Source organism: Formica exsecta, unplaced genomic scaffold, assembly GCF_003651465.1.
Source record: "Formica exsecta isolate Colony F162 unplaced genomic scaffold, ASM365146v1 scaffold106, whole genome shotgun sequence".
Classification (NCBI taxonomy): Eukaryota; Metazoa; Arthropoda; class Insecta; order Hymenoptera; family Formicidae; genus Formica; species Formica exsecta.
In genome coordinates, this window is record NW_021848400.1 from 169,498 (window position 1) to 181,966 (window position 12,469).

At 40.9% G+C, this 12,469-nt stretch overlaps 2 protein-coding genes across 3 annotated transcripts in view; both read right to left on the reverse strand.

Moving 5' to 3' along the window:
• The window catches only part of LOC115234256 (sphingosine-1-phosphate lyase), a 3,012-nt gene extending 2,414 nt beyond the window's left edge, over nt 1-598 (reverse strand). Inside the window, exons 1-2 of the mRNA XM_029805164.1 lie at nt 390-598; nt 33-182 (exon numbers count right to left, since the gene is read on the reverse strand). Coding sequence (XP_029661024.1) covers nt 33-177 — 145 coding nt within the window. The 5' untranslated portion in view covers nt 178-182; nt 390-598. The remainder of the gene's footprint in view (nt 1-32; nt 183-389) is intronic.
• Nucleotides 599-3,673: 3,075 nt separating this feature from the next.
• The window catches only part of LOC115234239 (tubby-related protein 4), a 33,372-nt gene continuing 24,576 nt past the window's right edge, over nt 3,674-12,469 (reverse strand). Inside the window, exons 3-15 of one of the 2 annotated variants that reach the window (XM_029805106.1) lie at nt 11,191-11,373; nt 10,180-10,287; nt 9,641-9,797; nt 9,239-9,510; nt 9,022-9,110; nt 8,756-8,890; nt 8,221-8,641; nt 7,963-8,140; nt 6,225-7,887; nt 6,004-6,117; nt 5,700-5,928; nt 5,402-5,581; nt 3,674-5,173 (exon numbers count right to left, since the gene is read on the reverse strand). In XM_029805106.1, the coding sequence (XP_029660966.1) occupies nt 5,057-5,173; nt 5,402-5,581; nt 5,700-5,928; nt 6,004-6,117; nt 6,225-7,887; nt 7,963-8,140; nt 8,221-8,641; nt 8,756-8,890; nt 9,022-9,110; nt 9,239-9,510; nt 9,641-9,797; nt 10,180-10,287; nt 11,191-11,373 (3,846 nt within the window). In that variant the 3' untranslated portion in view covers nt 3,674-5,056. The remainder of the gene's footprint in view (nt 5,174-5,401; nt 5,582-5,699; nt 5,929-6,003; nt 6,118-6,224; nt 7,888-7,962; nt 8,141-8,220; nt 8,642-8,755; nt 8,891-9,021; nt 9,111-9,238; nt 9,511-9,640; nt 9,798-10,179; nt 10,288-11,190; nt 11,374-12,469) is intronic. The other variant, XM_029805114.1, reaches the window with a different exon arrangement.

Consider the following 12,469-nt stretch of genomic DNA (forward strand, 5'->3'; position numbering starts at 1 on the left):
TATATATATATTTAATATTTCATAATAATTACTTTTATCTTGACAGAAGATGAAGTTCCACAACCATACTGTAGCAAGTGTAGCTGTACTTGTCATTGTTACTATCTGCCATGGTTCCTTATTTTGAAACGCATTATTTACAATTCTTGGTATAGCATCCATATAAAGGAGATGCATTTTTCCTTAAAAAAAAAATAATATGTGTGTGTGTATTCTATTAAAACTATATATAATTATATACACTCCATATGTCACGCATACACATGTTGATTGTACAATACGAGATCTATCACTGATTCATTCACACTTTTATGTCACATTGGAATGAAAGGAGGAAGCACTTCGCTTATGATCCGAGACTGAAATCACTTAAATAATTTTACACTTACTTGTATTTGCAATCGATTATTATTAATAGCACAAAGGTTTTCAAATAGAATGACTCGGCACTGTCCACGTTTTCAAGATCACGTACTGACCGATGTTGTTGAACGAGGACAATGCTTATCTAAACTCGATCATCCAACGCCGATTAGACGTCTACGAGACACGAGATACTGATAGCTTATAGTCTCTCTGACGGGGAGTCCGCTTGAAAGAGACTCTGGTATCTGCTGCCCTCTCGGCAATATATATATAGTCGAGAAGAGTAGATTTTCTTACAGAGAAATATTGAAATAATATAATATGGGAAAGACATGATATATATATATATATTCGAAAAATGTGGAAAAGGTCATCGCTATGAATGAGATATTGCAAAATTGATACCGAGCATAAATTTAATGAGTACGTGACAAAGCGGTATTTCAAAAATAAAACAGATTTATACGATGACATAGCATATGCAAAACCGGTTTTATCTCGGGTATTTGTTTTTACTTGCAGATTTCTTTGCAAATGCAGATTACTTTTGTCATTGGAGATAATACATAACATAGTTCAATAAAAAACACAAGAGAAAGAAGTAAACATTTCTTGTAGCTCTTTTTGACGCTGATGAATACGATCCCAGTTTTATCAACATTAATTATCTTGTTATGCATTTCAGACCTCTTTCAAAAGGAAAGAGAGAGAATTTGTTATATCCAATTATAATTAATAAAATATTCATGTTAAATATAGGGTCTATTGTGGAAAAGTGTGTTGCGAATTAGATTATTAAGATTAATCAAATAATTTTTAATTATGTTTATTCAAATTTACAGTTTTTTTTTAAATCGCTGAATATGAACGTGATGTCAAAGCTGAAAAATTAAAATTGGCAGAATCAATGTGACAGATGTCAAAATTAAAAATGTTAAAATTTTTGCAAAAACATATATATACACAACATTTAACTTTTTATGTATACATCTTTTTCTATATTTTTGTATATTTATTGTACATTTTTAATTCGCATTCAGCGACCCAAAACATCCTTAAGATTAAATAAACATAATTTAATTCTTAACTTTTCCGTAATAGACGCTATGAAAACTATGAAAATTCTATTAATTATACTCGACACAACAAATTCCTAACAACATACTTTATCTTGATTGTAAAAAAGTTCTTCTTACACATTATACATCATATACTATAGTTATAACACGATAAAATTCATTATAATAATTTTTTTGCGACCTTAATCGCAAATTTCCCACAATGTTAACGCAATGGAACAACTTGGACATCGGAATCGTGTATTCCGACGTTAAAAAATTACAGGAAGTGATTATCCTCTTTTTTTTTGTATTCGAACAAAAAGTTATTTTTTGTTGAACTATGCAATGTGTGATGGATAGAGAATTTTAATCATTAGTAGAGGAAGCATATATCATATGTATATCTACGTTTTTACGCGTAGTATTTCCTTTTTTATTTACAAATAGTCTCGCGATAATGTATTCAGTAACAAAATTACATTGCACATATACAGAATTATCGTTATAGCACTAAGGCAAGAACTGAATTAACAATATACGTTATACGTCATCCGTACGAGAAAAATCGTGTTTCCAATCGGATACAATGGGTAAAGTCGTCTTTTTCCTTATGATATATTCAGTCGTAAAATTTACATATAGCGTTTCTTTTTTTTCCTTAAGCACGATTCTCTTTATAACACTAGCATTAAGATAAGGAGAGAGAAACGAAGCATCAAACGTAAAGGGTTAACATATTATAACTTTAGCTAGGCCGAACATTTTGGAGCTCAGTCACGTGTTAAGTGTACGCCTGTCGCGAAACATGAATGAAACAAATCGGGAATCGCAGTAGAGATCCATTTTGCTTAGTTACGCGAATTCTGATCGTTGCGCCTTTTCTTACATTCTTGGAAAATGCGTGGCCTAAATGTGCAAATATACGTGGAATACGCGTGAGAATATAACAAGCCTTTTTATCCAAGATGCGGGGGCTTTCGAGTTATTACATTCGTGTAATCTTATGAGGCTCGATGTCGAGTATTAATCTCGTTTGTTAAATAGGCGGTTTCGATCAAATGCAAATGTAGGCACTCTATTTTTTACCGGCGTTGAAGCGTCGCGCGATCTCCTAAGAGATGCGCTCAGAGTTCTCGAAGATTACAAAAGAGAAGTATAACGCGTATTTTATTTTACTTTATGTGTACGGATAATCACAGCATCGATTATTTGACTAGAAAATCGTCTTCGCTTTATGCAATATCCTATACAAGGATCCTCGAATTTACGCGTTTGTATAGCATCTTTATTCGAATATCCGATATTGCATGCGGAAAATCCGTAGATGCGCGATTTATTCGCACATACTCGTAACTCTCGCGTAAATACGATACACCATTTTTGGGGAGGCCTTAAAACACACGACGATGTAACATTATGTCCGTTTGCTCCGCGTGACTTAAATCCGCTTTGCTCGGCTGAGCGGAAGGATGCGATATTTTTATACAATAAATGAGATATGTTCGATCAGAATCGGATGACGCGAGATGAGGTGTTTAAACGATGTGGTGACACACGACGAACGGTACAGAATTATCCTCCAGTCGCGCGAACGTTCCAACTTCTGAATACACTTCTGAGATTTCATTTAAACAAACGTCTCCTTTCATTCCTCCCTCCTCCCCCCCCCCACCCCTCCTTTATTCGAGAAAATATCCATGTGCTTGTTGTCAAGCTCTTATTCAATGGTATTCAAAAGTTAGCGGAGTGTGTATATATATAGACGCGAGTAACTTTATATCACCGCGGTGTAATTGTATTAAGGGAAACTTTCTACTAAATGCAAAACGCGTGCGCTGAATGAAAGAGAAATCCGCACTCGCGAATATAAAATATCCTTCGCTCCATCGTTACGAGAAATTCGCGAACTCATGTATGATTTAAATATCGGACAAGTATCGGAAAAAAAAATTCTCTCATTTTCCTCCAATAACGTATGAATGTATTCGATAGACTTTCGTGATTAAACTTTTCGAATCATCTGCTTCGCCGCACGAGTTCGCGATTCTCGTTCGCGAAACGAGACGTTAAAATAGCGCTCGACGTTACGATTACTTGCTGCGGATTACGAATGATAGTGTGAAGTAATATGTAGGGACGACTAGAGAACCGATCAATCGATCTATCGTTCAGCATTTCGACGATCAGTGCGCGTTACGTTAAAATAGCGCTCGACGTTACGATTACTTGCTGCGGATTAGTGATAGTGTGAAGTAATATGTAGGGACGACTAGAGAACCGATCAATCGATCTATCGTTCAGCATTTCGACGATCAGTGCGAATGTCCGAAAATTTCTAAAACTATATACGCTGTCGCTAATGGATAGGATCCGTCACGAACGGATGCTGGATGCGGATGTAAATTCGAAACGTGCGACTCGCGGTGTAAAAAAGGCATCTGAATCCGGATTAACGCCGTTAGTTAACGAAGCAGCGACGCTCCGAATTACCGTAACGCTCGATGCTGCGGATGTGAGAAAATATGATCTTGTGAGACGTTACGTGATTTAAGATCCGGGCGACTAAGAGCGACGAAGAGGAGCATCGAGAAACAATTCCGTATCGCGCGGATCGGGCAGATTGCGAGGGGGAATCTTGACTCTTATATACACCATCGTCGGAATATTTGCGTGCTCGGCGAATTTTTTGCCGACGAAGCGAGCACCAGATGTGACTGTGCGACTTCGATGGTAGATACAGACGACTTATTTAGCGATGCATAAACATTCGCGTATATACACTCGGTGCATACTTTCGCTCTGATCTTTCGATATCTCGCTCTCTCCTTAGGATTAGTCTGCCCCGTTATCTCATTAATGGCGAAGACAGGCCGGACGTCAAACGTTACGTTACAATCGTTACTCTTATCGTTATTATTATTAGCGTTATCAGTATCGTTACTATTATTATCGTTAATTTTACCATACGCGTTAAGAAACATTTAATTGAACAACATGAAACACTCGCCTGTGCGCGTGCGAGAATCTGTCAATATATAATATATATTTATATATATTTATATAAAATTCGAATTCACACACTCGGCAAAAATGAACGAGGTAAACCATCAACAGCGTCACTAGACTCCAACGTGTCGCATAAACTATACCAAATGAGCGCTCGAAGTTGGGAGAAACGAAATATTTTGGACGGTACGACGAAGAAGCATTCAACAAAACATAGCTGCCGACACAAAATCTTTGTGTTCCACTCAAATTCAAATCGCTCGCAACTGCACTCGCGAAAATTAGCGTATATTCTTCACTGCGCATCGTCCTCGAAACATGCGAGTCGTCCACGTCTCGGCTGACGATCTTCTCGTCCTGGCTACACGATCCTTTTCACCATGATAAAATCGACGGTGCGAGACAGAAATTACTCGCTTGACCATTATCGTCTCGGCATATACGTCGATACGTTATCTCGGACAGTTGGTGAACGGAACCCCGTGATCTCGACAATTTTAAAGGCCTCGCGCGAGATCTTTTATTTTTAAAGATCGAACTCTCGCGGATTTTTAATACGCTCTCAGACACGTGTTTCGCAGCTTTTTTCCATCGTAGAGTTTAAACGTGTCGTAGAGCGATAGTTACTTAAGTCGTTGCGTGACGTTCGCCAGAGCGACGGCGAATGCTTGCAAAGCACTGAACGGATATTGGAAATCCAATGTGTACGCGTTGCCATCTATTCTTCCGAACTGCATTACCTGAAAAAAACACAGGAATATTTTACGATCTTACCTTGAAAGACTAAAAAAAATTGACACACAAAAATATTTTGCGATTTAAGTCTATTCTTCCGAACTGCATTACCTGAAAAAAAAATTGACACAGGAATATTTTACGATCTTACCTTGAAAGACTAAAAAAAATTGACACACAAAAATATTTTGCGATTTAATCTTGAAAGATCTCTTGAGAGGATACGTCCTTACCTGTCTACCTCTGAACTCGATTTGAAAGTTCTTGGCGCTTTCCTGAGTCACTCTGCCGCCGAAATCGAGCTGATACACTTGGCTGGATTCGTTCCACATGGGCGCCTTATTGTGCATCACCAGTTGTGCATCGCGCCTTATCGCTTCCGGTTTGGAGATTCCTACTCCTCTTTGCTTGAGCTGTAGATATAACGTCTATATCTCAATATCGTTTTCCCGTGCGCTTTTTCTGGTTCAGTACACCGTGCTCATAGAAACATACTTTTCTTCGGAAGTCGAAGATATTTGCAATACAAACCTTCTGACGTAATTGAGCCTTCTGGAATGTTTCTAAATCCCGATAACTCGTCGTTGACGAGGAATCGTCCTGGAGAAGACCCTCCTCGTCCGAGCTTTCGCCACGATTCTTTCGCATCCTTCTGCTCAGCAACGGACTTGACAATAGCCTTCTACGGATCGGAGAAGCCGACGCCGGTCTCTTGCCTTTCTTAGACGGTGCTGGACTACTCGGCGAACTCCTCGGCAATCTGTGTTTATCGAGCGATTAGAAATTAAGTTGTGATGATTCGCGCGCGCGCATATCGATGATACGATATAACTACCTCGATGATGGCCGAGGAGAAGGAGGTGGCAAGGAATGACTGTCATCGAAATCTCGAAGTCTCGCGGCGAGACCGTCGAGTGACGAGACGAACGATCCGCTCGGGCTCGATCCTCTAAAGTACAATTACCTTTTTTACTATTTGAATTGCATGTGAAAATGACAGTTTTTCTCTTATCGAAAAATAGTACGATACGAATTTTTCGAATCGATTATACTCACTTGACGGGTGACGCGGCAGCTTGCGGTCGGCTCGGCTTCTCTCCGATATGAGTCTCGTGAATGACATGTCCGTTGCTCTCCTCACGTTTGTCGACGATCTCGCACGTCGCATTTTTCGGCGGTTCCGATTCGTCGCATTTAACTGGACTGTCTTCGACGACCTCGGAATTATTCACTGCCCCCGTCGTTTCCTCCACATGTTCCGGCAATTGCGGCGGGGAGGCTATTTGCTCGTTGCTCGGAAAGATATCACTAGAATCTAGACTCTTGGACTTGCCGCAATTGCGTAATCTAGGTGGCTTTGAGCTCGGCTGGCTTGTGTCGAGTTGTGACTGAGGCTTGTTCCTTTTTCGCCGTTTTGTTTTTCGCGATACCAATACCAGTCTCTTGTTCGGCGCGTCTCTCCGCAGCATTCGCAATGCCACGTCGCACGGCACTAGTTGAGCATCTACCAGGTCCAGATAACCGACGCTGCAACTCCTGACTATCGAGTCGTTAGAGCACATTGGTCCGATACTGATCACCGTCGAGGTTCTGTGAACGCCCCGCGATATTCCCGTATCGCCGCAACTGATATCCTCGTCGCTGAATCGCATCAGATCCTCGTCGAGTTTAACGACACCCGGCGTTCCGGCATTCGTCTTGCCGTAACATACGTGACACTTGGGATCCTTTTGCTTCGCGAAACATTGGGAGCACGACGATCCGAAGCACTGTTCGATGTTCTCCGGGAACTGATAGGAACACGCGGGTGATACTATCCCGTGTACGCCGTTTTTACTGACGAGTAAACCCGCGGCTTGTCCGATCTGAGAAGAGCCGTTGTTATTCGACGACGTCGCATTGAAACTCGCCCCGGTATTTTGATTATTCTTACTATGTACAAAACTGTGAGCGCTCTGCGACATCGCTGATTGATGGACGGCATGCGGCAAGACGTTGCTCGCGCACGCCATATTATTTAGACCGTTCAGGTATACGGCCGGGGTGCAATCGACATTCTCGAGACCGTTCGTAACCGGACTCTGAGAGATTGAGTATCGACTGCTCGACGCTTCCGCGACCTGGCCATTTTGCATGGAAATGATGTTCGCTGGACAAGCGTTCGACATCAGGCATGGCTTATCGTCCGACGCGATCTGATTGAGCTTGTTGTTCTCGAGCTCCTTCTTCGTCGCCACGCCGGTCTGCTGAACGTCCGCGAGAACATTCTTCATCCTCTGAATGCTGTTGGCGTAATCGGCGCCCGCGTTCGACGTCGCTATCAACGTCTGCGTGGGCGCGACTGCGTTTTTTGGTGATTGTAGAGTCGGCACGTCGCAGCATCGCGGCGGATTGTGTCTTGGTGGCGTACGATACGTGTTGGTGGGGGCGTTTCTAATATTCTCGTACAGATTACCCACGTCCTGCAAATCTACGTACGGCACGTACTCGCTCTCATAGCTCTCGATCTTCCCCAGCGACGTCGGCAACGTCTCCGTCGCCAGGAACTGATTCGACATTTGCGACTTGGGTCGATTCGGATGATTCAGACGAGCGTTGCGAGGTGTCATCGGCGCGATTGGCGGTGGTTGCGCTTCCGGGGTGGCTCGCGAGCTCGATTCCTGATACGACTCCTCTTCGTCCTCGGAGAATAGATTCGGATTGAACGTCGGATCTGGACCTATTTGCGACAAATGTATCGTGATAAATTTTTATAAAAAGAAAAAATCAAATTCACGCAGTTAGTTGGAATTACCTGCAGGTAGATCGTCTCGGAGCTCCGTCATCACGAGCGTCATTTGTCTGGGTTGCAAATGCAGCAACGACGTGCGATAAGTCACTTGACCTAGGTTCGCGGGAATGGAGTCCGCCAAGCCGTGAAACTTGAATTTCGTGCCCCAGATATTTGACGTTACTTCAACTAGTCTCGCGTGCTGCGAAAAGAAATACGCTTATAATGTTTCAACACCGTGTTTTATACCACTTAATAATTCGAGAAGGAATATTGTATTACCTCCGGCAAAGTATCTACATATGCGAGATCATTCAGCTTCTCTTCTCGTTCCGTGGCTTCGTCGCTCGGTCTCTCGTCCCGCTTCTTTCTGTTCTTCTTCCGATATCGAGGCGATCCGCATAAATCCGCGGTGTCCTTCTCGGTATCCGAACCGTCGCTATACGACGGACACTGCGACATGTCGTCGAACACTTGCAGAGTCTCCTGGTTCTGCGGGTCAAATATCACAAACTCGGGTCGGATCTTGCTAGTCCGTCTACCTTTGAGGAGTGGCACGAGACCGCCTAAGTATTCCAGATAGAGTGTGTAATATGGCACGGGCTCGATGGCGTGTCTGAGCATGGTGCAATGCAACCGGCTACCTCCGGGCGGTGGTCTCGACACGAAGCGTCGCAGTTCCCTCGGTTCCGGCACTAAACATCTGAAAAAAGCGCGCGGAAGATGCGATATTTATACGTGTAACGTTTCTTCTTCATCGATGGAATAATTTGTCTTTCACAGCCAAAGAACTTTGCGAAAGCTCTTTTTTTTTTACCGTATCGTGTTAGCGAACAGGGCGGCCACCGAAGCTCTCAATCGTGGCGGTAATGGAAGCTGTTGAACATTGGATTCCCTCGTGAGAGCCGCTCTCACCGCTAGCCTCGACAACAGTTGTAGCGAGCCCACTCTCCTGTAAGGAACAATACCCACTTGATTATCAGCCCGTGCATCATCACTCCGGTGAAACTTTCGAAGTATTAAGTCACTCGTATTAAGAATCTGCATTCGTGAAAACGCGATTACATCGAAATGAGAGATCACCTGGAGACCCAAGCGGCGTGGACGCGCGCCCCGGTCGCTACGAAGAGTCGCCTGTCGTTGTGTCCCCATGTCAATGCCGACACAGGGCACTGAAGTGCGCGTGAAATTGTGAAAAGAAAATCATAAAAATAAATTATTTAGTGTCGCACAAAGAGCATCGATTTTAGATAGATAGAAAAAGAGAGAGAGAGAGAGACAAGCATTTTTTTAAACATACTTGCGTGTACGGAATCTCAGTCGTGTATACGAGAGTGCCATTGACCGAGTAGAACTTGAGCAGATTCGTATACTCCTGTGGACTTCCCGGATGAAGATGTTCGGACTCTTTTGTGCCTGCGATAGCGAGCAGTTTTCTAGAGTTGCTCCACTCGGCGTGCAAAGGCGGCTTCAGATTGCTGCGTATCGTGATGGGCGATACGTCGTCGAACGATCGTAACATGACGATGTTGCCGTCAGCGAGGCAAACGGCTAGGACGTAATTCCGGTCATCTGCGCTTGCACATACATCACGACAAACGTGTGCGTCAATTTCTCTCGACCAGTGTTTTTTTTTTTTTTTTTTTTTTTTTTTTGACGAAGAATCGGCAAATCTCGAATCTCTAAAAATCGCGATTGATACCTTTCTGAGATCGGTCACACGTCTCGTCCTCCTCCATAGTGAACTTCTCGGCGCTCCACGCCATCGACGTGACACCGGCCGCCAATTGTACCTCCGACACCATAGCCCCGTGAACGTCCATAACGATTAACTGGCCCGCGGTGGTCCCGAAATAGACCTTTTGTTGTACATGACAGAGGAAAGGTAAATAATGTCATCTTATTTTTCTTTTATCGGTATCCTATCTACAGATGAAGACATTCTCATCGGCGACAAAGAAAAAGCTTTTAACTCGCTACTGGGTTGCTGTCAAAAATGATTGAGTATAATATTGCGCTACAATGCCAAGAATGCTTCTATTGGGGAAGGATATATCGTATTTCGCGTACGCGATTCAAACGCTCGTGTATCCTAATCTTCGCTATTGTATTCTAATCTTTGATGAAAAGAAAACGCGCGAATATTATAGACGTCGATTGCTTTTTTTCATCAATTACAACGTTTATGATAAATTAAAAAATCACGCAAAAAAATATGAGATTAATATTTTTTTCTCGAACCTGCTGATCGTCCGGAGTCCAAATGCCGCATGTTATCGTCGCTTTGTCGTTGAGCATCGACGACCAATATCTTTGACCGGCGACACTCCCAACCAGTACGAAACCATCCTGTAATAAAACATTGCATTCTCCGCAGCTGATACTCTGTAGAAATGTGCGCGGCGCATTTACGACGAGAGATCGTAAATAAATACATAAACCCCTGAAGTCTTAAAGAGAGCGCGTCTCAACGCATTGAATGGAACGCTTTGAACTGAATGCCGATATTCTACATCGATAATATAAAATAAATAATCTTAGATTTATCGGAGTCGATTTATTTAACGAAAACAGAGATTATTCTCTCTTTATTATAGATCAAAAAAGATTAGCTAAGGATGCCTACCTTTTCGAATTCTTTTTCCTGTACTCCTAATTTCTTTAGCAATCTATCCTTCATTTTTTGAAAAGGTTCACCCTATAAAGTACAGCGTTACAATTATTAAATCTCTTTATTATATGTATATATATATATATATATATATATATATATGTACGTATATATAAATATACATTTGATATCTTGAGAGAAAGAAATACTTTCTAATCAATCTTAATAAATCTCACGGTGAATAATTTTGGCTGATGCACTTGTTGTATAAAGTATCTATTTTTGCTGATGAAACCTTTCTAACGGGTACACCTTACGTTGGTGGGAGGGCTCAGTATCTAGAAGGTTTATCCTAAAGAGGAAGCCAAATATCCAAGCGGTTAATAGTTTTTTAAATCCTATTATAAGATTTATTTTATATTAATATCTTCCAAGTGCGGGAATGTCGTGTAAAGTATCGCGCGTTCAAGTACGGGAGTGAATTTACGAAACAATATACTTTAAAAAAGTATGTAGAATTATATTCATATAATTCTGTAATATTTTTTTACAGTATATATTTCTGTGAGATTATACAATTTATAAGAAAAAAATCACGGTTATCGTTTTGTAAACTCCACACAACAAATATTATAATTTACCCTGTAACATATAAGAGCCATGCGACCGTCGTGGGACCAAGAAAAATGCGTAACAGGTGTGCTTCTGTCGTTGATTAATTCTATACTCCATCGTCCGTCGTATTTGATCCAAACGAAGATTACACCCGAACTGTCGCACGAAGCTAGTTTTTGGTAGGGTTCGTTCCATTTGACGAGTATCACCTGTAATCAGATAAAGAGATTTGTAAGCTGAAGAAGCCTAAGAATTGTTAAAAGTGTCGATTACGAAATCTCTCAACAGCATTATTTTTTAAATTTTCTGTCGATTTTTCGTAGATTTCTACGAAGATAATATTACGCGTGTTTCATGCTGCCAACTTTAATATAATACAATACCATAAATTGATCTCCAGTATTTTGAGTTCTGCAATTAATTTTATGAGCTTTAATCAGTAAACCTAAGCCTAATTAGTATCAGCGTTCTCGGCCGAAAATTTTTCATTCTTAATCAAGATCCTTCCATCGCTTATTTCTTATAAAAATGCGAGATAATTAACATAACTGATAATTAATATTAAAATATCGCTTTAATGCTGTTCTGATTACGAGACGTCATTTCGAGCGGGCGTGACTTCTTCAATAGATAAGCCCCGAAGGCTCGAGAGGATCAAACTTCCGAAAAAGATAATCAAGAGTATTTGAAGAGATTAAATCGATCCTTCAAGGAAGGTAATCGCGACCTTCGATTTTAAGAGCTTATTTCGCGCTATCGGTGGTTGAGGCGAGTCTTGCATAGGTCGAAGTCGAGACGCGCGCGGAGATATCCGCGAAGTGTCATTGCTCCATCGTCGATCGATTGCCTTCTATTGCGGTGACGAGCGAGCGCGCCTATATATTTTTATCTTGCTGATACGGCAAATAGAAGTTTATCGGAAAATTAATTTCTGGAATGAAAATATTAGATAATTCGCGCCGTGTTTATTCGCGTTGTATTTATATCTTCGCGAATTATAATTAATTAAGTCTAACATTAAAAAGATAAAACTGAAATTTGAAAAGATTCATGAATTGCTCAAATTTATCATACATATCTTATAATTTGTAATAATTATTATATGGAATTATTCATTTTTCGTGTTCCAAAAATTTTTGACTTTTGATAGAGATTTTACGTTGTCCCAAAAAAAAAAAAAAAAAAAAAAAAAAAAAAAAAAAAAAAAAATCTTATAATTTATAATTATTATATGGAATTATTCATTTTTCGTGTTCCAAAAATTTTTGACTTTTGATAGAGATTTTACGTTGTCCCAAAAAAAAA